Source organism: Ziziphus jujuba, chromosome 3 (genome assembly GCF_031755915.1).
Source record: "Ziziphus jujuba cultivar Dongzao chromosome 3, ASM3175591v1".
Classification (NCBI taxonomy): domain Eukaryota; kingdom Viridiplantae; phylum Streptophyta; class Magnoliopsida; order Rosales; family Rhamnaceae; genus Ziziphus; species Ziziphus jujuba.
In genome coordinates this window covers 19,957,999-19,984,340 of record NC_083381.1, presented here as the reverse complement: position 1 = coordinate 19,984,340, position 26,342 = coordinate 19,957,999, and the positions used below count along the sequence as shown (strand labels likewise).

Genomic DNA, 26,342 nt, shown 5'->3' with positions numbered 1-26,342 from the left:
ATCTCCAAGGAAATAAGATATCAAGATCTTAGCTTCTAGAATGAAAAATAACCATGCTTAAACATCCAACCATGCCTAAGGAATCATCCTCATCTCATTAACCTCATCAACCACCAAGTAGAACTTTAGTCGCTATCCGGATCTTGCTTGATTCTCTAAACGCTGTCGTACCTTCTCTTTGTGAACGATAGTTTAAGCACGAAATCCATGTTTACATCTCCCTACTTTTACTTATCGGTGACCTAAGTACCTTTATTCGGATCTTGCAACTTCCTTTATCGTGCCAAACCACCATGTCATCCAGTGAGCATTCCATACGTCTTTATACCCTTGGGGTGTATCGCATACATTGAATCACGTGCTTCCTTTAGGATCTCCTTTTTGAACTCAACGATACCCTGCTTTGGATTCTTAATTGGCGATACTTAACCTTAAGTCGCTTTTGGAAAAACCATAACATAAAACAAATAATAAAATATATTTTTCAAATATACCTAACTTGCATAGGCAATTGTTAAAACTCCACATTGAAAATCATATCTTAAAATCCATTGCATAAAATAAAATATGCACGCTTGTAATGGAGGTACGTACGATACCTTCTACATGTTACGTAATCCATGATTCCAACTGTCGCCGACACTCTGCTACCAATACAAACCAGGGTGGTTGCCTATATTGGCCGTCCAATTCCCCGGGCTCATAGGCAACATGATCATGGGGCTAGCTCTACATGGACCACATTGGTTCGCCGCCTCCATATGGTGCAGTATAATATCAAACGATATAACATACAAATACATGTACGAACACAAACCAAAAATACTTGAATAAAACACCTTTAATTTCCAATACCACGTTGAAAAGCATTTAATTTTGATAATCGATTGGAAAAATATTTTGACGCCTTGAAATCGATCGACACACATCCTTAGGCAATCATCATTCTTCTCCATGAACGAAACGGATACCATTCACGATGATAAGCTTGACCTTCAAAAAGAAAAGGCATCCTCGACCATCGACTAGGCCATAGGAATTTCCCGTTAGGCTAGATGATCCTAATTGACACCCTCGAAGATTAGAGTTATTCAAACTCGGGCAACGAATTTACTACGAGACAAACAGAAAGAACGCTTTCACACGGGTAAAACGAGAGATTAAACACGGATAGGATGCACAACAATGCACAGTCCCTTAGGAATACTAGAACCTAGAGCTCTGATACCAACTGTCAGGACCCGTCCAGAATTCCTCCTCCGGAACCCTAGACAGCCCTGATCCCAGGGAAATACCACCGAACCTTCCAACGGAAAATCCGGCAGCACCTCCCCTAAGGGATTTACTTATCACAAATTTACCTGCACTGAAAACACACTTCAAAAATATCCCCTTATTCCTCCCACAAACTACAAATTGGTTCCACAAATTGCAGTACTTAAAAAAATAAATACAGTAATCCAGTGCAAAATAAATACAACAAGAGTGAAAGAAATATTACAACTGCAATAAAAGAATAACAGGGTACTGCCGAACTAAAACAGCGAGGAAGATCAAGTCCGCTCCGAGTGAACACCGACAATCTGGTACCTAGAGGAACGGAATTTAAGAGTGTGAGATGCTAATCATCTCAGTGAGCGACCCTACTACTCTACACTATCATACCACGGTAATAGGTATATAAATAATAATTATTTGGAAATAATATTTTCTCTCAAAACCCTTACAATTCTCTCAGTTGGAAAGGTTCCCCTTTTAAAACAATTTCACAAAACCCTTTATCCATATTCCCCGAAAACCAAGACATCAATTAAATACCAGAAGCGGTAACAATTATATTTTTAATTCCAATTCAGTTTCCAAACATTTTATTTTTAAAACACAGTTCTGAAAATAATTTGATGCACCCACTATATACCAGTGGCGCCAACAGTACCCAGCGTCCCAAGGTACCGCCAGACAGGAGGTTATAGAAAGAAACCGGCATACGGTCGTGTGGCGTCCCACAGCGCCGCTGCTAACCTGGTGTCCCGGCCAAAGGGGGGTGGCCGCCCTCTCCGATGGCATCCACAGGACACCCTCATAATATCAACCGCGCGCTACTCACACCCACCTGCGCGCTAATCACAACCGTGTGCACACTAACCATATCACATATACCATATCACATAATCAGAACACCAGTACGTGCACGGTGCATCTAAAAATTATAAAATCCATAAATTTAAATCATAAAACAAATTTCACATTTTTCATAAGCATAGCGGGCATAATCCATCCGCTTGAACCGGGAAATTCTCCACAATTTCCTTATAATCCATACCATAAATTCCATGATTTTCAAATCCACCAACTCCCAAATCCATCAATTCAAATATCCACATTTTTTTTTCCAAGCATAAATAATTTCTCGAAATATCATAATCAAATCCCATAATATTTTATGGGCATATTTCATAAAAATTGAAATCACCAACATAACCAAATATTTTCCTTGAAATATTTGAAAATCAAATCGTGCCCAATTTACCATTAAAACCACACCAATTTCAAAATCCTCAAAACCATAAAATAATTCCACATGGCATAAATTGGTGAAATACACATTTTCTTAAATCCGATAAATTCACAAATAATTCCACAATAATTCAAATAAATATTTGGCACATAGAAATTAAATTCCAAATATTTAAATCACACATTATATATTCACCAATTAAATTTCCAAAATTAATTTGAAGGTGGGTCACTCACCTTGAGCACGCAATTAACCCATGATCCACTACGGGATCAATTCTACGACTCACCGGTGCTCCTAGAACAAAATTCACAGACAGTCAAATAAATTAATATTTTATTCGGGTAAATAATACCCGGTACCCGGGGCTCAAACACAAACTTTAACCAAAATGGTCGAATGATATACCGAATCGAAGCTTGTGGGACGAGGATCACCAATCCGGTCTCCGTCGACCCCAATTCCGCCGGAGGTAGCCGGAATTTGGTCGGAAAGTTTCGACCGGTGTTCACTTCCCCATATCTCGCAAACCGCTTCGAATTTCTGGGATTGGAGGCCATTTTTGGATTCAGAGGACCCAAAATAGGGGGATAGGAGGCTCAATTGGGAGTGGGCTGGCCGGAAAACACAAGAAAAGAGGAGAGAGAAACTTGGCCGGCCGGCGGCTTCTCCGGCCCGATCGGCGCGCGTCCGGCGGCGGCTGGCCGTGAAACTTGGCGGCCAAGCTCGTGAGGTGGCGGGCTTCCTTGGTGGCTGGCGCGTGAGGGCTATGGGTGGCCGGAATTTGAAAACACGGAAGAGAGAGAGGGACGGCCGGTGGGGAGAAAAGAAAAAAAAAAAATAACTGTTGCGTGCTTGGTGTTTCGGGGAAGAAGAAAGGAAAAAAAGAAAAAAAGAAAAAGAAAAAGAAAAAGAAAAAGAAAGAAGTGGTGGTGTTTTCCCACGTGGGGAAAAGAAAAGAAAAAGAAAAAGAAAAAGAAAAAGAAAAAGAAAAAGAGAAAGAAAAAGGAAAAGAAAAAGAAATAATTAAATAATATTAATAATAATATTATTATTCAAAAATAATAAAATAATTTGATTTTTTTTTTTTTTTTTTTTTTTTTTTCACATGGTTGACATGTGGCATTTCACCATGGTGACACATGGCCACCTTCATTGAGTCACACGTGGCACCTCGTTATGCGTGTAAAAAAAAATAATATTAAAATAATACAGTATTTGAAAAACTTTACAGGTCTATAACTTTCAAACCACATGTCCAAATCGGACGTGCCGCTAGTCTATGAACTCGTATCGACGAGTACTTTACAACCATACAAGAGTCAACTCACAATTACATCACAAGAAAAAGTCAACTCCCGGCACCTTTTAGACAGTTTACACTTCAACTTGTTTTGCCCATAACTTTCAAACCGTAGCTCCGTTTTCGACGTGCTACTAGTCTACGAACTCAGGGAGTCATGCACTTCGCCACCGTACCCTAGTCAACTCAAAATTCTCACCGAGTCAAAAAGTCAACTTTTGACCCCTTTCGGTCAACGGTCAACGGTCAACCTCGGTCAACGTGCACGGATTCCGGTGCGATTTGGGACGGGGTGTTACACTAAACCAACCTAATAACAAAAATACAGGTATAATTATTTTTGCTTATATACATATATATTCATATATATATATAGTAGGAAACTACGGTGTGATCCGTTTACATATGGATCCGCATCAAAACTGATATTTTTTTAAAAAATTGTTGACTTTGATGGGGATCTGTATGCAAACATACCATATCGTAACATTTCTATATATATATATATATGTATATATATGTATGCAGAGAGAGAGAGAGAGTATGTAGGCTTCTCCACAATAAGTCGTGTTATCAATAACCTTCCCGACCATGATTTTTTTTATAGGCTTTCGCCTCGAAATAATAAATTTTTTTGATTCAACAAGCAGAGGTTATACACTCAAAGCCAAAGAGGAGATAGTGCGCAATGAAGACCAATCCGAGTTCGTGCTATTTTATGAAACAACGTATTATAAGGATAAATGCTTGACCCTTACCTACCTACGAGACATCTCAATCGTGCCATTTGAGAGTAAAAGCTCCATCCAAGACATTCAATGAAGGGCAATTTACTATTTCAAGAAAGTCAAATAGATGCGTCTTGGTGTAACTTGCGAGTCTTGTTTCTAATGTTTTCCTACTGAATGAGGAAATATTGGATAATAAGCCTGGGCGATAAGAAATATATTCTCGACATTTATGTACATTTATGTTTATAAAAAAAATAAAAAAAAAAGGGATGACACAAATCAAAGAAAATTTTGGAAATAAAAGGTAAGATAGATAAAATCTCGGGCAATATTGATAAAAGGATAATTCATAAGAAAAAAAAAACTAAAAATAAAATAAAAGATCAAAACATAAATATAAATGAAAAATTTTCAACAACAATTCTGTGTACTTAATTTTTATTTTTGTTTTTTTGATAATTTCTAAAGTATTTGGATGAACTAATGTTTTAGAATTTTCTTATCTATAAGATCTATTCAAATGATTGAATTAGATTATATGATACCATTTTAGCAGAATTTGGATCATAATATTTATCTTCATTTAGAGATTAAATTGTATGAAATATATAGGATTAGCTAGAATTCTTTGTTTATCATAAAACTCAAAAAACTTAACCAAAATAAATCAAAAAATATTTCTTTGGAAAGGAAAAAAAAAAAAAAAAAAGTCCAATCAAGATTACAAACAAGTCAATTTTGGTGCGGACAAAACCCACATACGGCCCGAAGACTTTTTATTTCAGTCTGAAAAAGAAGAAGGAATGATCTATGAATATTATATTACTCCATAAAAAGGGGTCTTTTGAATGAAGTCAATAATAATAATAATAATAATAACAACTTAAAAAATAATAATAATAAAATTCAAGAGCAGAACAAATCCAAGTCTCTGTGTCCTGCTAATCCGCTAGCTGCATGAACGTAAACAAAATATTTCCGCCGATCCCCCAAGGAAATATGTTAAAGATGATAGAAAAGTATTTGTATATACACACTAAACATCATTAAAAGCCTGTTCTTTTTTTTTTTTTTTTTTTTTGAACAATCATAAATGCCTATTTTTTTTTTGTAAATATCAATCCAAGAATATTCTCTAAAGAACAATTCTCCTATCTTATGTTTTGCTTTTCAAGATTTTGCTGAATAATATTCCTTCATTCGTTTTTTACTTTCCAAAACTTTCAAAAATCGATCTTCTTTAGCTCTCTCAATTTTATTCTTGAAGAAGCTAAACATAGAATAGGGTAATTGTTATTCGGAGCATACATAATTCATGAATATAAATATAATTTTAGAGTGAGTTTTCTTGCCTTATAAGATTCATGAAAAAAAAATCATGAAAAAGAAAAAGAGAAAACCAAAAAATAAAATAATAAAAAAAACAAAAAAGCAAAATTATTAATTAATCACATACTAGAAGTTTGGAACAATTTCATTCATTATATATCACCTTCACATGAAAAATAAAATTAAAAAAAATAAATCAGTTTTATAACAAGAAAAATGTCTACAATACTTACCTGCATGTACATATATATATATATATATATATATATATATAGAGAGAGAGAGAGAGAGAGAGAGTTTTTGTAACTTACATGAATTTTGTGTCTGCTGGAAAGTCTTGTTTCTACTGTCTTCCTACTGAACGTGGAGATATTGGATAATAGGCATGGACAATAAGAAATATATTCTCAACAATTATGTTTAAAAAAAAAAAAAATGACACAAACCAATGAAAGTTTTCAAAATAAAAGGTGAAATAAATAAAATGTAGGACAATATTGGTAAAGAAGTTTTTATGAACATAATTTGTTTTAGTAATTTTTTGTATTTTAACTGGATGAACATTATACAATAATCTATTATATATTGAAAAAGGATAATTTATAAAGGAAAAAAAATTATATAAAAAAAGTTAAAATATAAGGACAAATGTGAAAAACTTTCAAACCACAAAGTTAATTTGTGTAGTTATTTTTGTTTTTTTTTTTTTTGATAATTTCTAAAGTAGTTCGATCAATTAATGTGTTAATCAATGCAAATAATCGAATTAGATTATATGATTCTATTTTAATAGAATTTACATCATAATATTTATCTGTATTCAAAGATTAAATTGTATAAAATGTATTGGATTACCTCGAATTCTTTGTTTATCATAAAACTTAAAAAACTTAACAAAAATAAAAAAGGTTTCCTTAAAAAGGAATTAAAAAGGAACCCCCCCAAAAAAAAAAAAAAGTCCAATCAAGGTTAAAAACAAATCAATCCAGTGCGGGTTAAAGGAAATATAAAAAGAAAAATCCATCACTTGGAAAAAAAAATTAATAATAAAGAAAAGTTTCATTTTAATTTATTTAATTTTTATAGTATATATTACTCAATTATTTTTAATTTAATATCTTTGTACTGACTTATAGACTGATTGAAATTTTTTTTTTTCAATTTTCAAAAAAAAAAATTGCTACTATTTTTAAGAATTATTTCTTAAACCTTTGGAGCATCATTTTGAGAAAAGTTAATTAAGCACGAATGTTTAAGCAAATTTCTTAGACCTTTGAAGCATCATTGTGAGAAAAGTTAATTAAGCACACAGAAAGAAGTAGTTCACAAGAATCGAATTCTTTTAGACTTTCTACATTCAATTCCCTACTATTTGACCAAAAACATACCCTAATAGAAAATAAGCTACTATAATTGAGATAGCAATGAACATATAGGTTCAAACATATATTACCTTCATGTGACATAAATCAGAGACAAGAAAGTACATAATACATATTACTTAAAAAAATTTATAAAAGAAAGTCTATTTCTCTAGGATTAAAGAAATCACAATCCAAGAATATTTCCTGAAGAGCAATCCTCGTATCCTATATTTTGTTTTTCAAGATTTTCTTTGTAATATTCTTCAATTAGCTTTTTCCTTTCTAAAACTTTCAAAAGTGGATCTTCATTAGCTCTCTGCTCTCTCAATTTTATTCTTGAAGAAACCAAATATAGGATAGGATGATTGCTCTTCTAAGTATGCATAATTCATGGATTAGAGTGAGTTTTCTTTTTTTATGACATTGATGAAAAAACAATAATAATAATCAAACCATAATAATTAATTACATACTAATAACAATAATAATTAATCACATACCAGAAGTTTGGAACAATTCCATTCAATATACATCACTTTCACATGAAAAATAAAAAATTTAAAAAAAAATTCAGATTAATAACAAGAAAAATGTCCACAATACTTACCTGGATGTCGGCAACTCTAAAGCAACATAATAATGAAAATACAGATATAATTCTTTTTGGTTATATATATATATATATATAGAGAGAGAGAGAGAGAGAGAGAGAGAAAGAGTTTGTAACTTGCAAGAATTTTGTGTCTGATGGAAGTCTTGTTTCTACTGTCTTCCTACGATAATAAGCGTGGGCAATAAGAAATATGTAACTTGGGCAATAGGAAATATATCCTCGACATGTATGTTAAAAAAAAAAAAAAAATGACACAAACCAATGAAAGTTTTCGAAATAGAAGGTGAGATGGATAAATTCTAGGGCAACATCGATAAAAAGCTTTTATGAACTGAATTGAATTTATTTTAGTAAATTTTGTGTTTAAACTAGCTAGATATTATACAGTATTGAAAAAGAATACTTTGTAAGAAAAAAATTTTTTTTAAAAATTAAAAAAATTCAAAATATCAAGATAAATGTGAAAAATTTTCAAAGTATAATCAATATAAGTTTACATATATATATTTTGATAATTTCTAAAGTAGTTCGATAAATTAATAAATTAAAATTTTTTTATTTATCATGTCCATTTAAATAATTAAATTAGATTATCTAATTTTTTTTGATAAAATTTAAATCATAATATTTATCTCCATTCAAAAATTAAATTATATATTTATATACGATTATCTAGAATTCTTTATTTATCATAAAACTCTAAATACTTAACAAAAACAAATAAAAAAAAAACATCTTTGAAAAGGAACCCTCAAAAAAAAAAACAAAACAAAAAAACAAAAAGTCTAACCAAGGTTCTGCTGCGGATATCAAAAAACCCACCATCATGCGAAAAGGTAGAAGTCCTAATCCTATTAATGAAAGGTTTGATATATGAATATTATATTATTCTTTAAAAAAAAGAATTTTTTTGAATAAAAGCCAAAAATAAAATAATAATAATAATAACTTAAACCAAAAAAAAACTAAAAAACAAAAAAGTTCGAGAACAGAACTCTCAACTCCAGGTCTCTATATGAACGTAAACAAAATACTCCTGCCGATCCCCCAAGGAAATATTTTAGAGACGATGGATAAGAACACACACTAAACATCATAAATAAAAGGCCTGCTCTTTTTTTTTCCCTTTTTCTTTTTTTAACAATCATAAATGCCTAATCAACAATATCAAAAATAAATAAATAAATAAATATACATCATTTAAATCCTACTAATCCAAAAATAAAATAAAAACAAAAAAACAAAGTATTAAGTTAACAGAAGGAAAAATTCAATTGAAAAGGAAAAAGTTTCATTTATATTACATAAATCAGAGAAAGAAAATACAAGTCATGCATATTTCTTCAATTTTTTTAAATTTTATTTTTAAAAGAAAATCTGTTTCTTTGGTATTAAACAAATATCAATCCAAGAATATTCGTCAATCCAAGAATATTTCTAGAAGAGCAATCCTCCTATCCTATGCTTTGTTTTTTAAGATTTTTCTGAATAATATTCTTCCATTGGCTTTCTCAATTCTATTCATAAAAAAGCTAAACATAAGATAAGATGATTGTTCTTCGGAGTATGTATAATTCATAGATTTAAATATCCTCTTCAAACAAGTTTTCTTATTTCATAACATTCATGTGAAAAAAAAAAAAACAAAAAAAACAAAATAAGCAAAATTCAGGGAAAAAAAAAGCCCTCCCTTCAAATTATAAATAATCAATTAGTATATACTATATTATATACTGCAAATTAGTTTTCAATTTAATAGCATTTATCAACTACAAAATATAATAAATGCAAGCTTAAAGTTTACGAATGGATTTATCAAAAATAAAAAATAAAAATCTACGAATGGATATGTGCAATCTAATTATATCATTATTTTTAAAAGAAAAAAATTCAAGAAGGCAGAACTCAACCCTCAGGTCTCTGCAGTCAACTAGCATAAAATTAAAAAATTCTTGCTCGAGGAAATATTTTAGAAATACGAAAAATAAGAAATATTATATTCAATATGATATCAAAACATCACCAAAGCCTATTGAACAATATAATTCAAAATTATTCGTAATATTAAGCATATTGCAATGGATGGAATGGAAGAATATTGGAAAGGATTTAGCTAGAGCTGTATTTATGAAAATATATACGCAGTTCAATGCAAATAGAATTGTATAATGATTATATTCAAATAGAATTTCTATTTGATAGAAATTTATATTAAACTGAAGCTCCATCCAGAGATAATTAAGATATAATTTTTAAATTCCTTATAGACATTCAATAATAATAATAATAATAATTTATTTATATCCTTATTCAAATATTAAATAAAAATATATTTCTTCCTATATATATATATATATATATGAAGCAATATTCAATATTTATCATTAAAAAAAAAATCCTCCCTAAATATTTATGGCAACATATTATGTGTGTATAAAAATTTTTCAGTTTCCGAACAATTTGAAGAAATATTCAACTATTGAAACTAACCAACTTCGTCATATTACGGGCACGCGTGTGTGTGTGTGTAACCATTAAAAATCTAATGCAATTATATACTATATAAAGAAAATTATAAATAACCAATCAAACACATTTACACTAACTCTCTCTCTCCCTCTTATTTCCATTTTCTTCCCCCTTTTTTTTTTGTTGTCCTTTTTTTTTTTTTTCACCACTTTCTTTCGAGCCAAACAGAGATTCGGCCATGGAAACTCAACCGCTACCACCCACTCCGTACTCTCGTCCGAAAAAGCGGTTCCCATTTGCTGACCCTCTTTGTGAAATCTTTGAGTTTGATCAGCAATCCTCGTATCCTAATACGCTTACTGAATCCACCGACTCCACCTGCTTCAATGCAGACTCCGCCGGCTTCAACACCGCTTCGGGCGATTTGTGCGCCGCTTCTTCCTCCACCGCTTCCACCTCCTGCACTTCGGCTGTTCGACATTCGATTGCGGTAAGGCGATTCCAGAAGGGGACCGTTTCCGGCGTCGTTGTCAGATTTTGATATTATTTGAGCAGTTCATAATTTTCAAGATTTTTTTTAAAAAAATTTTATATTGGTTTCTTTTTTTTCTAATGTGAAAATTTTGTGTTTTTTCAATCAGATACGATTTATTTTGCATTTTTTTTTCAGTTATAATGTTTAATCTTAGTTCTCAATCTTTAATTTCTTTTTTTTTTTTTTTTATAAAGTCAATTTTTTGTTGCAGTCTTTTTGGATATATTTGGGTTTTTAATTTGTGTTCCCTATTTCCTGATTTAATTTATTAAAAAATGTGATAATGAAATATACATTTTTATTATAAATAGACCATCTGAAAATATAAAAGTAATAAACTTTTTTTTAATTGGTCATTAGTATTAAACCAAAGTACCTTGCGAAAAAATAAAAATAAAAATAACTCATATATTCTACTTAAATTAACTAAGCTAAATGTATTTTCTGCAATCTGATGTGATTTGTTTTCAGAATGTCATGTCAACTCAAAGATATCCTGCCTGTCTTATATATAATTAACCTCTTTGACACAATCTGAAAGTGGCTCTAATTGAAATTAATAAATATACACAAATTAAATCAAGCTATACATGTGCATATTTATTTCATTTATTCGGGTTGTTATTACGAGCTAATTTGTGGACTTGATTTTGGCTGAAGATTTTGGAAAGAAATAATCATTTCTTTTTCTATTTGGTTGCAGGTTGCAGCTAATTTTTCAGGCTTCCTGTGACCACTATTAATGCTGCTTAAGCAAGATTTATATATATATATATATATATATATAATTTTTCTACAATTAGAATCATTAGAATCATCCAAATAGAATTAAATATGATCCCATGATAAATAGATACTACAAAAAAAAAAAATATATCAATTTTTTTCTCTGAATAAAAACAGAACCTATACCAAAAAAAAAATAAATAAATAAATAAATCACTTTTTCTAAAAAATATCAATTTGGCATTGGCACCAATTTTGGGGAACCTCATTGGTTTCAATTGGGACGGTAATCTTTTATTTATTTTTAATCAGCATATTTGATTATGCATTTTGCATTTGTTGTTTTAGGATCTGGGTTTCTATTTTCAGAGGTTGTGTACTTGAATAGTCTAATAACCCAATCTGAATGATGCATTGCCGGATACTTTGGCAAATGGAAATCAACCTTTGATTCACTATTTAGTGTTCAATTAATCAACCATATAATTTTTCTCTTTTTTATATTTGGTAGTCAATGTTCGAATTGTATGCCTAACAGCATTTTTCGAGATGATGTTCTTTGTTTATAATGACAAGACTTTAAATAGCCCGTCGACTAGAAGAGATAAAGATACTATTACTATATTAAATTGTCACAAATGGCCCAGTTCCAGCAATATTGCACCGTTTTTCTAAAATATTATCAATAAGCACTTGGATTTTCATAAGAAAATTATCACTTTTCCTTTCCTTGCATCATTTTTAATTTTGATAAGCACCATGATTTTCTATACAAAATGATCATTGATATAATATTATTGATAAGCACCAATAAATATATAATATTATTATATATTTGAATTAATGTATTCGTTAATAAGTAAGTGATAGTTTTTAATTGGATTTTTGGTTCTGTTATCCTTAGATTTTTTTTTTTTAACTTGTTATATATAATATCAGAAAAAAAAAATAAAGAAGGGCACATTTGTTTTTTGAAAAAATAAAAAATTGAATAGATTTTTATGATTCCGGCCAAGTTCCATTTATTGATTATAACAACATCGTGTAAATACTGTATGAATCTATATACATATATGAATAAAAACAGAATTACTTTATTACAAAACCAGATAAAATTAGATAAAATTAGGATCTTCCTGAAAATGTAAATATCTATTATAGACGATCAAACTCTAAAAAGTCGATGTGCGTGTTTTCATATTATATTGTATAAATTTTATACTTTTAGTTATTTTAAATTGATTTGTTCTACAATATATTTATATCAAATTTTAAAAAAAAATGATAACAATAATAATAGAGCCCAAGGGGAAAAAAAAAATTAAATAAAAAAAATATATACTTTTGGGACATTTTAGGCCCAACAATATGTACTTTTGGATCTTTTATACTCGAATATACGCAGCTGGCATGCTTTCTAATCTTTGAAAAACGCATTTTCCGAATTCCAAATCCATTGTTTTTTATTATGAGCGTGAGTCGCACGTGTGCAGGGGCTTGGACTGTCTTTTCACATTCCTTTTTTTTTTTAAAAAAAAAACAAAAGAATGAAATATCATTCTGGAACTCCAACAGTATCAAAAAAAAAGAAAAAAGAAAAAAAGAAAAATCAGAATCCACAAAACTCAGCGAAACGTTTCTTTTGAATTTGGCAAAAGCTGAAACGTTTCTTTTTCATTCTGTATTTTTTTTTTTTTTAAATGAATTTTTTGACTTTTTTTATTTTTTGGAGATTTTGTTTTTACTGCTGTGTGTGATTTTTTTCTTCCTCTTTTTTTGACAGTATATTACTGTCTGTGATTGTTGCTCTTCTTCTGTGGCGGGAAGTTCAGAAACAGAGCAGAGCTCAGACAAAAGGGAAAAACATTCTCCACAAAACCAAAACCCTAGAAACCAAAAAAGAAGGGGTGAAAATCAGATTCTCTAAACTTTGGGTAAAGTAAATTCTAATCCATTCTGTTCTAAGGAAGTGAAGTGAAGTGAAGTGTAACTACCACCACCACCACCACCATGTACTGGGTGGCTACCAGAAGCGCTGTCGTTTCGTTCCCCCGCTGGCGTTCTCTGGCTCATCTTCTTCACTCCTCTCCTCGTCGATACAGCTCCTTCAATCCCTTTCCAGTGTTCTTGTAATTTCTCTTACTCTTATTTTATTTCATTAAAATGTGACTAACCATGCTAAATGTAGTTGCTTTATATTAATACATTGTGGGTTCTGTTTGTAATTCTGCTTGAATTAGGCTCTTGTATTCTTTGCGGTGTTGGGTATGCTTCTTTGGTGCAAAAGGGTTCGGTGGAAACATTTTGGGAAAGTGTTTTATTTGATTTTCTTCTTAAAAGTAGGGATTTTTAAGCTCATGGATAATGTGCCCTTTTACCCCACGTGCGAAGAATCTTTTCAGAGAATATGGAGTTATTGCTTGTTTTTTACAGTGGTCCAGTCATTATTCACCAAATTAATAATGTTTATGTATTTTGGAATTTTGGATTACAAAAATATGACTTTTTAGATACTGCAGAGCTTAATGAAGAATTTTTTTTTTTTTTTTTTGGGGTCTTATATGAATAAGTTTGTCAGATAAGGTGTCATATAGGGTATTCTTTACATGGAGTCAAATAATCTACATTATGGTTTTTATTGGTCAAAAGTTTTGGTTCATATTTATAGACAGTATTTGGATTTAATATTTAAAGCTAGCAGCTTTGTTGCTGTAAGTCAACTTTCTAACTCTGGGGAATTTGTGGACAAACAACAGCGGGCAGTTTGGCAAGATTTATTGTTTCAAAGATCGGAAAGTTTTAAAAGGAAGTGCAAAAGTTACCAAAAAGCTTAAAGCTTTGAATGTCCTCGATGAGAAGGGGCTTTCTAACATTCTGTGGTGGAAGGAGGTGTGCTAGTTAATCAATTTTGTCAAATTTCTAGATAAGCTCCAACTTGTTTGGATATGGTATTTCTTGATGTCTACGAGCAATGTTAGCTGTATGTCTTTGTTACAGAGGATGCAAGCATGCAGGAAGCCTTCAACCATCCAGTTATTTAAAAGGCTTGAGTATTCCAATTTGCTAGGCTTGGATGTCAACTTGAAAAATGGGAGGTGTGCTTTTAGTCTATCTTATTGTTATTATTTTTATATGCTTATGGTTCTGGGAAACAAGAACGGGACAAGAGTAGTTGATGAGTTTTCCATTGTTCTTTCCTCCTATTGGTGCTGGGAGGATTTTTATTCAATTTAATGCTAAAATTTACTCACAATGTCTTATCATGCATACTTAGAGGAGTAATCAAACTGTAATTTGTGAAGGTTGCAATCATCTTTCCCTACTTTAGGCAGTGGAAAGATTTGGGAGGAGAAAACTTGGGCTCTTTAATAGGTTTGCATCTAAGTTGACAGAGACTGTTATAATTTCTATTACTTTTAAGAATTGGTTTCCCATGTAGATAATCTGTTACCTGGTCTAAAGAGGATGGGAGAGTTTTGGCAATAGTATAAACAGTGTCCTTTTTAAGTATGTTTCTGAGTGATATTACTGCAAAATTATTTTTGCATGATTTGAAAAACAGTAATCTCCCTCTTTCTTAAAAGCATCCAACAATGTGGTTTCCTTTCTCTTTAAAATCATTCATTAGTTACTTATGTTGACATTAGCCTGAAGGAAGGAACACTCAACTGGGAGATCTTACAATTCAAGTCAAAATTTCCACGTGAAGTATTGCTTTGCAGAGTATGTTTCTAATTTGTTGTTGGCCATATGGCTGTATTTTTTTAAAGTTCATAGTTTCATTGCCTCATATTAAATTCTTGTAATATGTAGAATGACTACCTATCAAAAGTCAATGATTGGTGCACATTGTTTTGGTTTTACAGGTTGGTGATTTTTATGAAGCCATTGGAATAGATGCCTGCATTCTGGTTGAATATGCAGGTTTGAATCCTTTTGGAGGTCTACGTTCAGATAGCATTCCAAGAGCTGGTTGCCCAGTTGTGGTACTGTTACATTTAGCTTCTTTTTTCTGCTTTAAATTTTCATCCTGTCATATGATCCCAAATTGCCATGTTCTTTCCTTGTCAACAAAATAATAATATTTGGAAGGGTATATATATCTTACAAAAGGCCATATTGCCTTCTGGATTGGAATTGTATGTTGTATAACAGAGATGAATTGGCATCTTGTGGTGTAGATAGGTTTTTGCCAAGGTAAAAGGGAATGGCATTTACTGAGCCTCAATAGCAAGCCAACATTGGCCCGCTCACTGAATTCACTTCTAATTTTAATTTTTTTTGTTTTTTCATTTTTGAACAGCGTATATGAATTATTCTTTTTTACATATGTGGTTTTAGGATCTTGCTTTCTTAACCTGTCTCCAACTAGCTTGCCTGCATAAATAAATATTTACAATATAACCCAATTGAAGGACATATTGATGGATATTTTGGCAAATGCGAATCAATTCTGTAGTTTGGTTCAGTATTTAGTATGCAATAAATAATATATATTTCTCTTCATTCTCTTTGATGGTTAATGCTTCACTGCATGCAATTTGCAGAATCTTCAACAAACTTTGGATGATCTGACCAGAAACGGGTACTCAGTGGTATGTGTAGCAGCACTTTTTGCGATGTTGTTCATGATCTTTTTATTTTTACACAAAAATAAAGATCAAAGTTTTGACGTACTTCGTGCAAGATTCCTTTTCCTTTTCTGACTGGCATATTTAACTAATGGAGCCCTTGTGTATTCTGCTCTTTACTTGATATCTATATTCATACTTTTACACGTTGTAATTTTTAGTTTTCACGACTTTGATTGATTTGATGAATTAGGTTTTCTCATCTCTCATCTAATTTCTTGTTTCATTTTGCATAGTACAGTAATAATGGTTGAAAATTCTTGGTACATTGGTTGCTTAATCAAGTCAAAAAGCCTCCAATTGCATAAATTGATGAATCACTTACTATATTACATATTAAGACTCCAATAGCAATATATATATATATATATAATGGTTTCATTTTGCATAGTACAGTAATAATGGTGTAAAATTCTTGGTACATTGGTTGCTTAATCAAGTCAAAAAGCCTCCAATTGCATAAATTGATGAATCACTATCTTAGTATATTACATATTAAGATTCCAATAGCAATATATATATATATATATGTATATTTTTTTGAAAAGTTGAATGACAATGGGAATATATATCTTCAAAATGGAGGTATGGACTATTCACCCTGTTTCTTAACAAATGAGATAATAAAGCTCTGTGGACTAAATGTGGTCTGCATTACATCTCTAGATCTCTATTTGTTACAGAATGAATATTCTGTAGTAATTACTCAACCACTAAGGGCCAAACATAGTGCTTGGATGATCGGATATTCTTGCTGAACATATTTTCTGGATGTTGTGGCCTTTTGATGGTTTGTTATACATCCATGGCTGAACTTGGACAACTTTATGCTGTGCAATCTTACTATTTGTATTAACTCACTAGTTTATTGAATGCTTATTTTGGCCCTTGTAGTGCATAGTAGAAGAAGTTCAGGGTCCAACTCAAGCTCGCTCCCGCAAAAGTCGTTTTATATCTGGGTAGATGTTCCCTACATTTTTTAATTATAAAAATCTAAATGCAGCACCTTCTGGATTTTAATGTTGTCTTAAATAAATGGTTTTTGTATCTGACTTTTGTTCTTAAATATGCAGGCATGCACATCCTGGTAGTCCTTATGTCTTTGGACTTGCTGGTGTTGATCATGATCTTGACTTTCCAGAACCAATGCCTGTGGTTGGTATGGCTAGAACATGTCATTACAATAAAAGGTTGTTTTGGTAGATATCATGATGCATTTTTTATTATTGTCATCTGATTTTATTGTCCTTGATTGGTTAAGGCTATATATTAGTCTTTTCCTCTTACTTGCACCTAAAAACAGGTGCTTCTATTGTTATCTCTTTCTTAAGATTGTAGGTTCCCCCCCCCCCCCCCCCTACCAGTGGCATCGTAGTCAAAGGCACAAAATCATTTCACATGAACTATTGCAGGCTCATGGTTCATAATAATATGTGCTGCTTTCAGGAATTTCAAGATCGGCAAGAGGGTATTGCATAAATTTAGTTCTCGAGACTATGAAAACATATTCGTCAGAAGATGGTTTGACTGAAGAGGCCTTAGTTACAAAGCTTCGTACTTGTAGATATCATCATTTATTCCTTCATACATCTTTGAGGCACAATTCCTCGGGTTCGTACGAGCTTCTTAATATTTTATCCACATAATCTTTTCTTTCTTAGAAATGAGATTTTTCTCTAATTATTATTCCCCATGATGGTGCATGATGCACAATTACAGATACAAAAATGTGCGCTTGTCTTTCTCCACATTTGATCTGCTTTTACAGTCTTATGGATTGAGAGGTTGTTTCACAGCACTTGTCACTGGGGAGAATTTGGTGAGGGAGGCCTGCTGTGGGGAGAATGTGTTTCTAGACATTATGAATGGTTTGAAGGCAATCCTGTCACTGAGCTTTTGTCTAAGGTTCATATTTCTCATGAATTTGTTTTTCTTGAAATTCTTTATGAAACCCCCTCACCAAAAAAAAAAAAAAAAAAAAAAAAAAGAAAACATCGCATAATAATTCTTTCATTTTTTAGGTTAAAGAACTCTATGGCCTTGCTGATGATTACATTTAGGAATGTCACTGTGTCTTCAGAAAATAGACCCCGGCCTTTAACCCTAGGAACAGCAACCCAGATTGGTTGGTTTTACTTCATTGGACGTGTTATGATTTATTTTTCGGGTGATATGAAATAGCTAGATTTATGAAGTCGGTCATATTAAACAATATTTTGTTTTTTTGCATACTTCCAGGTGCCATACCGACGGAAGGTATACCTTGTTTGTTGAAGATGTTGCTTCCTCCAAATTACACAGGTCTACCTGGATTGTAAGTATTTGCATGCCTTTAATGCATGATGCAATGGGACAGGTGTGAATGCAATATTGATTTTTGTTGCATTTGCTTGCCTATTGTATATATCTTTCTTGCCTATTATTTTTTAATGCTATTCTTTATTGGGGATTTCTGAGATTAAAGGATACCATGATATTTTCCGGCAACAGCAGTATCTTGAACATCATGCTTCTCTGAAATTGTACAGCATTGCTCTTGAATTTCCTATCATCCTTCATGATTTTTTTACATATAGTTTTATTTTGATTATGCTTTCGCACCAAGTGCAAGAAGTCCTAGATTGTATTTTTATGTTTCTGCTTGCAGTCAATAAACTACCAGTTCAAATTCATACAGTTATGTTTTCATGCTGATATTATGATAACATTGTGTCTGTGTGGCAGGGTCCACGTGTTTATTTTTTTACTGTTTTATTTTTGCTTGTGAGTCTTGGATAGTTTTCTGTTCCTTAGATTTGTTATTTTATAATTTCTCAGGTATGTTAGAGATATTCTTCTCAACCCTCCTGCTTATGAAATTGCATCTACAATTCAAGGTGAGTTGTAAACTGGCTGGAAGTTTCTTGATCCTTTAGTGATAGAAACTTATCAGAAAATCTTGATAAATAAATTAATATTAGTACGAAGTATGTGTAGTATTTGATAAACGCTCAATGTAATTAACCTTAGACGGAGACTGGGAATATGAACCACTGTCTGTGTGCTCTTAAAGTGACATTGTCCACATGATTAGAAACTATTAAACTTTTAAGTGTTGATGATATTTATTAACTGTGAGTCCGCTATTTGTATGACGACTTAACCTCTGATGTGTTTTGTAGAAGCAACTTTTCTGTTTATTCATGTCATCTTTTATATAGCTTTTTGGTGCTGACTAATTTTATTTTCTCTTTTCCTTAACACAGCAACGTGCAAACTTATGAGCAATGTCACCTGTTCAATTCCTGAGTTTACTTGTGTTTCATCTGCAAAGGTTGTTTTCCGACCTTGTGAATGAGTTAATGCATGGTAAAAAACATAAGTTTTTTCAATAAGAAAACTACAGAATACGACATAACTTTTAAATGCTTTTTGGCATACTTTCGATTACTTATCATATCAACTGTGGCCTTTTGCAACTGAATTGGTTCCATCATTGCTCTTGGAGTCTTGATGTTGGAAGATCCTTTTATTTTATATTTTCTTATTTTTTACCCCTCTTAGTACATGGTTATTATACCTATTCCCTATTAGTATGGTATTATTTTTTACTAATGGTATCATAATCTGCATCACATATATATCCGTGTAATTCACAAGCTTTTGTATGTTGTGCAGCTTGTGAAGCTACTTGAACTGAGGGAGGCTAATCATATTGAGTTTTGTAGAATTAAAAATGTAGTCGATGAAATTCTACACATGAATAGAAATTCTGAGCTCGGAGAAATCCTGGAGTTGTTGATGGATCCTACATGGGTGGCAACTGGGTTAAAAATTGACTGTGAGACATTAGTAAGTGGTTGAATTTGTTACTTTTCACTTTTTGACAAAAGAAAATAATTATTCATCCATCATAGATAAGTGATGAAGCAGCTAATGCTTTGCACTGGTTACTTACAATCCATTAAATTATAACCTTGTTGCTTTTACGCAATCCGTGAATTTATAGCACGAGTAACCTTCCTATCCAACACACCCTCAGGCATGACAGAATAGATTTTGTGAATGTCTGGTTCTTCTCATTTCAGGTTAAATATTCTATGCATGATTCTAACTATCCTCGTTCTTTTGCCAGGTAAGTGAATGCGAATGGACTTCAGTCAAAATTAGTGGAATGATCTCTCTAGATGGTGAAAATGATTCAAAAATCAGTTCTTCTTCTATTGTTCCTAGTGAGTTTTTTGAGGATATGGAGTCTGCATGGAAAGGTCGTGTCAAGAGGATACACATTGAAGAAGAGTTTAGAGAAGCAGAAGTGGCTGCTGAGGCTTTATCTCTTGCAGTAAGTCTCCAGTATTCATATGAGTTTATCATTTGTAAAGGCTGAGACAGTCTGTCTCTCTCTCTCTCTCTCTGTCTCCTTCTTTTTTCGCCCATTTTCTGAGTGATTCAACATTTCACATGTTTGACGTTACCTCTTCTACAATCTAGATTTCTCAAATCATACAGAAAAATGGAAAAACATGTGATATTTTATTTGGCCATGAAATACTTAGAAAATTATATAAATATTTTTATATTCTTTGAACCCAACAGCATTCTACAATTTGGTAGGTTACTGAAGATTTCCTGCCTATAATTTCAAGAATAAAGGCCACGACTGCCCCACTTGGAGGCCCAAGGGGAGAAATATTATATGCTCGGGAGCATGAAGCTGTTTGGTTTTAAGGGAAAACGGTTTATGCCTTCGCATGAAGCTGTTTGGTTTTAAGGGAAAACTGTTTATGCCTTCTGTATGGGCGGGTACACCTGGGGAAGAACAGATTGGACATCTTAAACCAGCTATAGACTCAAAAGGTAGAAAGGTAGGAGAAGAGTGGTTTACTACAGCAAAGGTAGAGGACGCTTTAACAAGGTGTTTATTTTTCTTGACATGGAAGCTACTTTTCTTCTTCGTTTTAAGGTTTCTGTTTCTTTTAATGTTTGAATGTTGATAAAATTAGTTCTTTACTGTTTCAGGTACCATGAGGCGGGGGCCAAGGCAAAAGTCAAGGTCTTGGAATTGTTAAGGGGACTTTCTTCTGAATTACATGCAAAAGTCAACATCCTAGTTTTTGCTTCCATGCTTCTAATTATTGCCAAGGCTTTATTTGCCCATGTGAGGTTGGAAACAAACAACTTCATTTATCTTTTGATAAAGATGGTTTTCTTAGATGTCCTTATGAATGCACACTTTATACATGTTGGATTTTTAAAACAAAAAACATAGCAAAAACGAAAGGAAAAAAAGCTTAAACTGGTGTGTTTTTTCCCTCGTTCATTATGGACATAACATATATCCACAAGTTTTCAGAAACAATAAACCATCTAATTTTCACCTACTACTACGGTAATCATTTTGCCAAAAAAAGACAAGCCATACTTTGGCTACCTAATATAGTAGTGTTTTTATCAAAAGCTGAAAGTACAGTAACTAATCATTACAAAGCAATTTATGACAGCAACAAAAGTGACATTACACTAACACTCCTCCTTGGCACTTTTAGTGGAATTTTTAAGATCATTTCTTAATGTTTCAAACCTGTTTCTTGGCAAAGCTTTCATCAAAATATCAGCAAGCTGGACCTCATAACTGTAATGAACCAGTTTCACTTCACCATTTCTTTCAGCTTCTCTCACAGCATGATATTTGATTGGAATATACTTTGTTCTTCTATGTTGTCCTGGATTTTCAGCAATGGAAATTACAGATTTTTTATCACAGTATATTGTGGTAGCTTCTTCTTACCTCTCATTTAAATCATCAAGCAACTTCCTTAGCCATAAAGCTTGATTTGAAGTAGCTGCAGCAGCAGTATATTCAGCTTCAGCTGTGGATTGAGCAACTGCACCCTGTTTTTGTGAGCTCCATGAAAAAAGACCTGAACCAAGAGAAAATTAGTATCCTGAAGTACTTTTTGAATCATCCATGCTTCCAGCCCGGTCACTATTAACATAGCCCATCAACTTGCCTTCTTCTTGCTTCAAAAACCAAACACCATATTCTATGGTGCCTCAAATGTACCTTAGCACTCTTTTAGCTGCAGAATAATGCATATGTGATGGAGCATGCATAAATCTGGAAAGCAAACTCACAGAAAACATAATGTCAGGTCTAGAAGCACATAAATACAACAAACTTCCAATAAGGCTTCTATAGGTTGAAACTTCAATCTTAGCAACACCATCTTCGAGTTCAAATTTTTTATTGTAAACCATTAGAGTGTCAACTGAATTACACTTCTCCATGTCAAACTTTTTGAGTAGTTTCACAGCATACTTATTTTAGAATAAGAAAATTCCATGATTAAATTGATATATCTCCATGCCAAGAAAGTAGTTCATCACTCATAAATCTGACATTTCAAACACCTTTTGCATTTTAGATTTAAACTCCAACATACTTTGTGAATTTCCTCTTGTAACAAACAAATCATCAACATATAGAGAAACAATTAATTTTTCATCATTTGAACCTGACTTCACGTATAAAGTAGGCTCATTCTCACTCCTTTTAAATCCTTTTCCAACAAAGTGTGAGTTAATTCTGCTATACCAAGCTCTGGGAGCTTGTTTCAAGCCATAAAGGGCCTTATGCAATTTATAAACCTTGTCTTCATTTCCTTGAACAACAAAGTCTTCAGGTTGTTCAACATATACTTCCTCCTGCAGGTAACCATTTAGAAATGCAGATTTCACATCTAAATGGTAAACTTTCTAGCCCTTTTGAGCGGCAAGTGCTAGTAGAAATCTGATTGTTTCATGTCTCGCAACTGGTGCAAACGTATCTCTATAATCAATATCAGGTTGCTGCACATAATCTTTAAGTATTAATCTTGCTTTATGCTTATTTAGTGTACCATCAGCATTGACCTTGGTCCTAAAGACCCATTTCACTCCAATGACCTTTTTGCCTTGGGATTTGTTCACCAATTCCCAAGTTTTGTTTTTGCTTATCATATTGATTTTCATTTTCATGGCTTCTCTCCATGTCTTGAACTGATTTGCGTCATTGAAAGTAATTGGATCACTCAATGCTAGGTTGCATCTTTCATATTCATCAGTCAAGGGTCTTGTACCTCAAACATCGGACAGAGATCTTATAGCTCGGACATCGGACAGAGATCTTGTATCTCGGACATCGGACAGGGGTCTTGTATCTCGGACATCGGACATGGATCTTATAGCTCGGACATCGGACAGGAGTCTTGTATCTCGAACACTTCTCTCGGATGCATCAGTGAAGGGTCTTGTACCTCAGATGCTTATCTCGGATGCATCAGTCAGAAGTCTTGTACCTCGGATGCTTATTTCGGATGCATCAGCCAGAGGTCTTATACCTCGGAAGTTTTTCTCATATACATTAGTTAAGGATCTTGTACCTCGAATTCCAACAACATCTTTATCATTTGAATCATTCTCCTCCTGAATCTCATCATGTTCTTGGATAAAATTCTTTTCTGAGGCTTGAACTTCACTATTTTCCCAATTCCAAATAGCAGCTTCATCAACTTTAACATTCTACTAACAATTAGCTTGTTAGTTTTCAAATGATATACTCTGTACCCTTTTGTGTTGCTGCTGTAACCAACAAAAATTCCCATATCAGCTTTTTGATCCAATTTGTCTCTCTTAATTTCAGGAACATGTATATAACAAATGCTCCCAAATATCTTCAAATGCTCCACAGTAGGCTTGACCCCATACCACCCTCATATGGAGTTTTAAACTCCAATGCTTTAGTTGGTAATCTATTTAGCAAATACACTTAGGTATTTACTGCTTCAGCCCAAAACTTCTTTGGTAATTGCTTCTCAACCAACAAGCATCTACACATCTCCATAATAGTCTTGTTCTTCCTCTCACTAACCCCATTTTGCTGAGGAGTATAGGGAGATGTCAGCTGATGTTGAATTCCAGCTTCTTTGCATTGCAACTCAAAATTTTGAGCTGTATCTTCAGTCCCATTATCAGATTGTATCACCTTGATGCTACATTTTGCTTGATTTTCTACCATGGCTTTAAAGCTGATGAAAATCTCAGCAACTTCAGGTTTTTGTTTCAGAAAATACACCCAGTATATTCTGGAGAAATTGTCTATGAAAGTGAGAAAATATCTACTACCGTTGATAGAATTCTCACTCATAGGTCCACATACATCACTATGAATTAACTGAAGCTTTTCAGAGGCTCTCCAAGCGCCTTTCGAAGGGAATGGTAGCCTTTGTTGCTTACCAAGCTGACACACTTCACACACTTCCAGGTTTTTGCTAACAGCAGGCATATTCTCCACCAATTTCTTTTCATGCATTAGATTCAAGGAGTCATAGTTAAAATGACCAAGTCTTTTATGCCACAACTTAGATTCATCGCTAGTTTTGGCATAAAAAATATTATTTTCCTTCTTGTTCCACTCTACCATAAAGCTTTTATCTTTCATTCCAACATTTAGAATTTCACTTCCATGTTGATCATATATTATGCAAGACTTATCTTGAAAATTCAAAAAATATCCATTTTCAAGCATTTGTCCCACACTTAACAAGTTTTGATTAATTTCAGGTACATATAACACATTTGAAATGAGTTTAGTACCTGTTGAAATTTCCACAGCCACTTCTCCTTTTCCTTGAACTTGAATAAAATCTCCATTTCCTATTTTTACTTTGGAAACAAAGCTTCTATCCAAGGTCTTGAAGAGATCAGCATCATGAGTCACATGTTGAGTGCAGCCACTATCCACCAACCAAGCTTCTTTGCTTCCATTTTCTACATAACATGTAGCAACAAATAGCCTTTCCTCACTTTGCCGTGCTTCATCAGCAACTTGTACTTGATGTGCTTGTTGCACTGGTCCTCCGTTGTTTTTGCAAACTTTTTCAATATGTCCCAGTTGTTTGCAAACTCTATATTGAACATTTAGTCTAAACCAACAATATTTTTCAGGATGGTTGTCCTTTTTGCAATATGCGCACTTCATAAACTTCTTTCTTTCACCTTCTTTACTTGTACCATCACCATGTTTTCCTTTGACATTACTTCCTCCACCTTGCTGCTTCCTTTGATTATTGTTTGCTGGAGCCTTACCTTTTTGTAATGCTAAAAAAGCATTTTCTGAAGTTTTTTCTTGTCTTATAGATCTTCTTTGTTCAGTTGCTTGTAAAGCATTAACAAGATCTGACAAAGAAATCTGATTCAGGTCCCTTGACTCCTCCAAGGATGAGATCTTTGCTTCGATCTTTTCTGGTAAGCTGACCAGCACTTTCTCCACCACTCTTCTATCTTCTAGCTCCTCTCTAAGAATTCTGATCTGGTTTACTACCTTCATAAGTCTATCAATAAAGTCTTTTACCAACTCAGAATCCTTCATTCTTAAAGTTTCGAACTCCCTCCTTAAGTTCAATACCTGCATCTTCTTGTTCTTGCACTTCCCTGGAACTTTTCTTTCAGCTTGTCCCAGACCTCTTTAGCTGTAGTGCAAGCCATAATTCTGGTGAACATCATTTCTGAAATACCAGCATGTAAGGCAGATAAAGCCTTAAACTTTTTAGCAACCTCCTCACTATGTTGCTTTATTTGAGCGATAGTGGGATTTTTTGTCAAAGGAGGAGGATTTCTTTTGGTCTCTACTACTTCCCACAAGTCAAAAGCTTGAAGGTAAGCTTTTATTTTTATAGATCACATGGCATAATTTTCTCCAGAAAATATAGGAGGTGATAGAGCAGAAAAATGAGTTGAAGCCATTTAAAAAGGAAGGAAAGGTAGAAGGAAGGTTTCTGTATTTTTTTGCTATTTCACTCACAACCCCACTAAGATCATTAGAGCTCTAATACTATTTGTTGGATTTTTAGAACAAAAAATACAGCAAAAATGAAAGAGAAAGAAGCTTAAACTGGTGTGTTTTTTCCCTCGTTCATTATGGACATAACATATACCCACAAGTTTTCAGAAACAGTAAACCATCTAATTTTTACCTACTATTGCGGTATTCATTTTACCAAAAAAAGACAAGTCATATTTTGGCTACCTAATACAGCAGTGTTTTTATCAAAAGCTGAAAGTACAGTAACTAATTATTACAAAGCAACTTATGACAGCAACAAAA

At 32.8% G+C, this 26,342-nt stretch overlaps 1 protein-coding gene and 1 long non-coding RNA gene across 5 annotated transcripts; one reads left to right on the top strand and one right to left on the bottom strand.

Annotated features, from left to right (window-relative positions):
* Positions 1-1,228: 1,228 nt before the first annotated feature.
* Positions 1,229-3,402, bottom strand: LOC132803293 (uncharacterized). Its single transcript, XR_009638368.1, has 3 exons — positions 2,927-3,402; positions 2,755-2,815; positions 1,229-1,590 (listed from the first exon to the last, which is right to left on the bottom strand). It is a non-coding gene; the product is annotated as an uncharacterized LOC132803293 (long non-coding RNA).
* Positions 3,403-13,179: 9,777 nt separating this feature from the next.
* On the top strand, positions 13,180-21,509 carry LOC125423401 (DNA mismatch repair protein MSH1, mitochondrial-like). Of its 4 annotated transcripts, none has more exons than XM_060815266.1 (18): positions 13,182-13,717; positions 14,345-14,477; positions 14,586-14,683; positions 15,236-15,311; positions 15,455-15,574; positions 16,136-16,183; positions 17,114-17,178; positions 17,293-17,378; positions 17,666-17,830; positions 18,016-18,124; positions 18,241-18,344; positions 18,458-18,533; positions 19,037-19,095; positions 19,465-19,532; positions 19,877-20,050; positions 20,334-20,540; positions 20,813-21,093; positions 21,218-21,509. In XM_060815266.1, the coding sequence occupies exons 1-17, from the start codon at positions 13,599-13,601 to the stop codon at positions 20,924-20,926; spliced, it is 1,821 nt and encodes a 606-aa protein (XP_060671249.1). In that variant the 5' UTR covers positions 13,182-13,598; the 3' UTR covers positions 20,927-21,093; positions 21,218-21,509. The 4 variants fall into 4 exon arrangements, with proteins under 4 accessions (XP_060671250.1, XP_060671251.1, XP_060671249.1 ...); XM_060815265.1 differs by having other exon boundaries at positions 20,813-21,113; XM_060815267.1 differs by lacking the exon at positions 21,218-21,509 and having other exon boundaries at positions 13,180-13,717; positions 20,795-20,931.
* Positions 21,510-26,342: the final 4,833 nt, after the last annotated feature.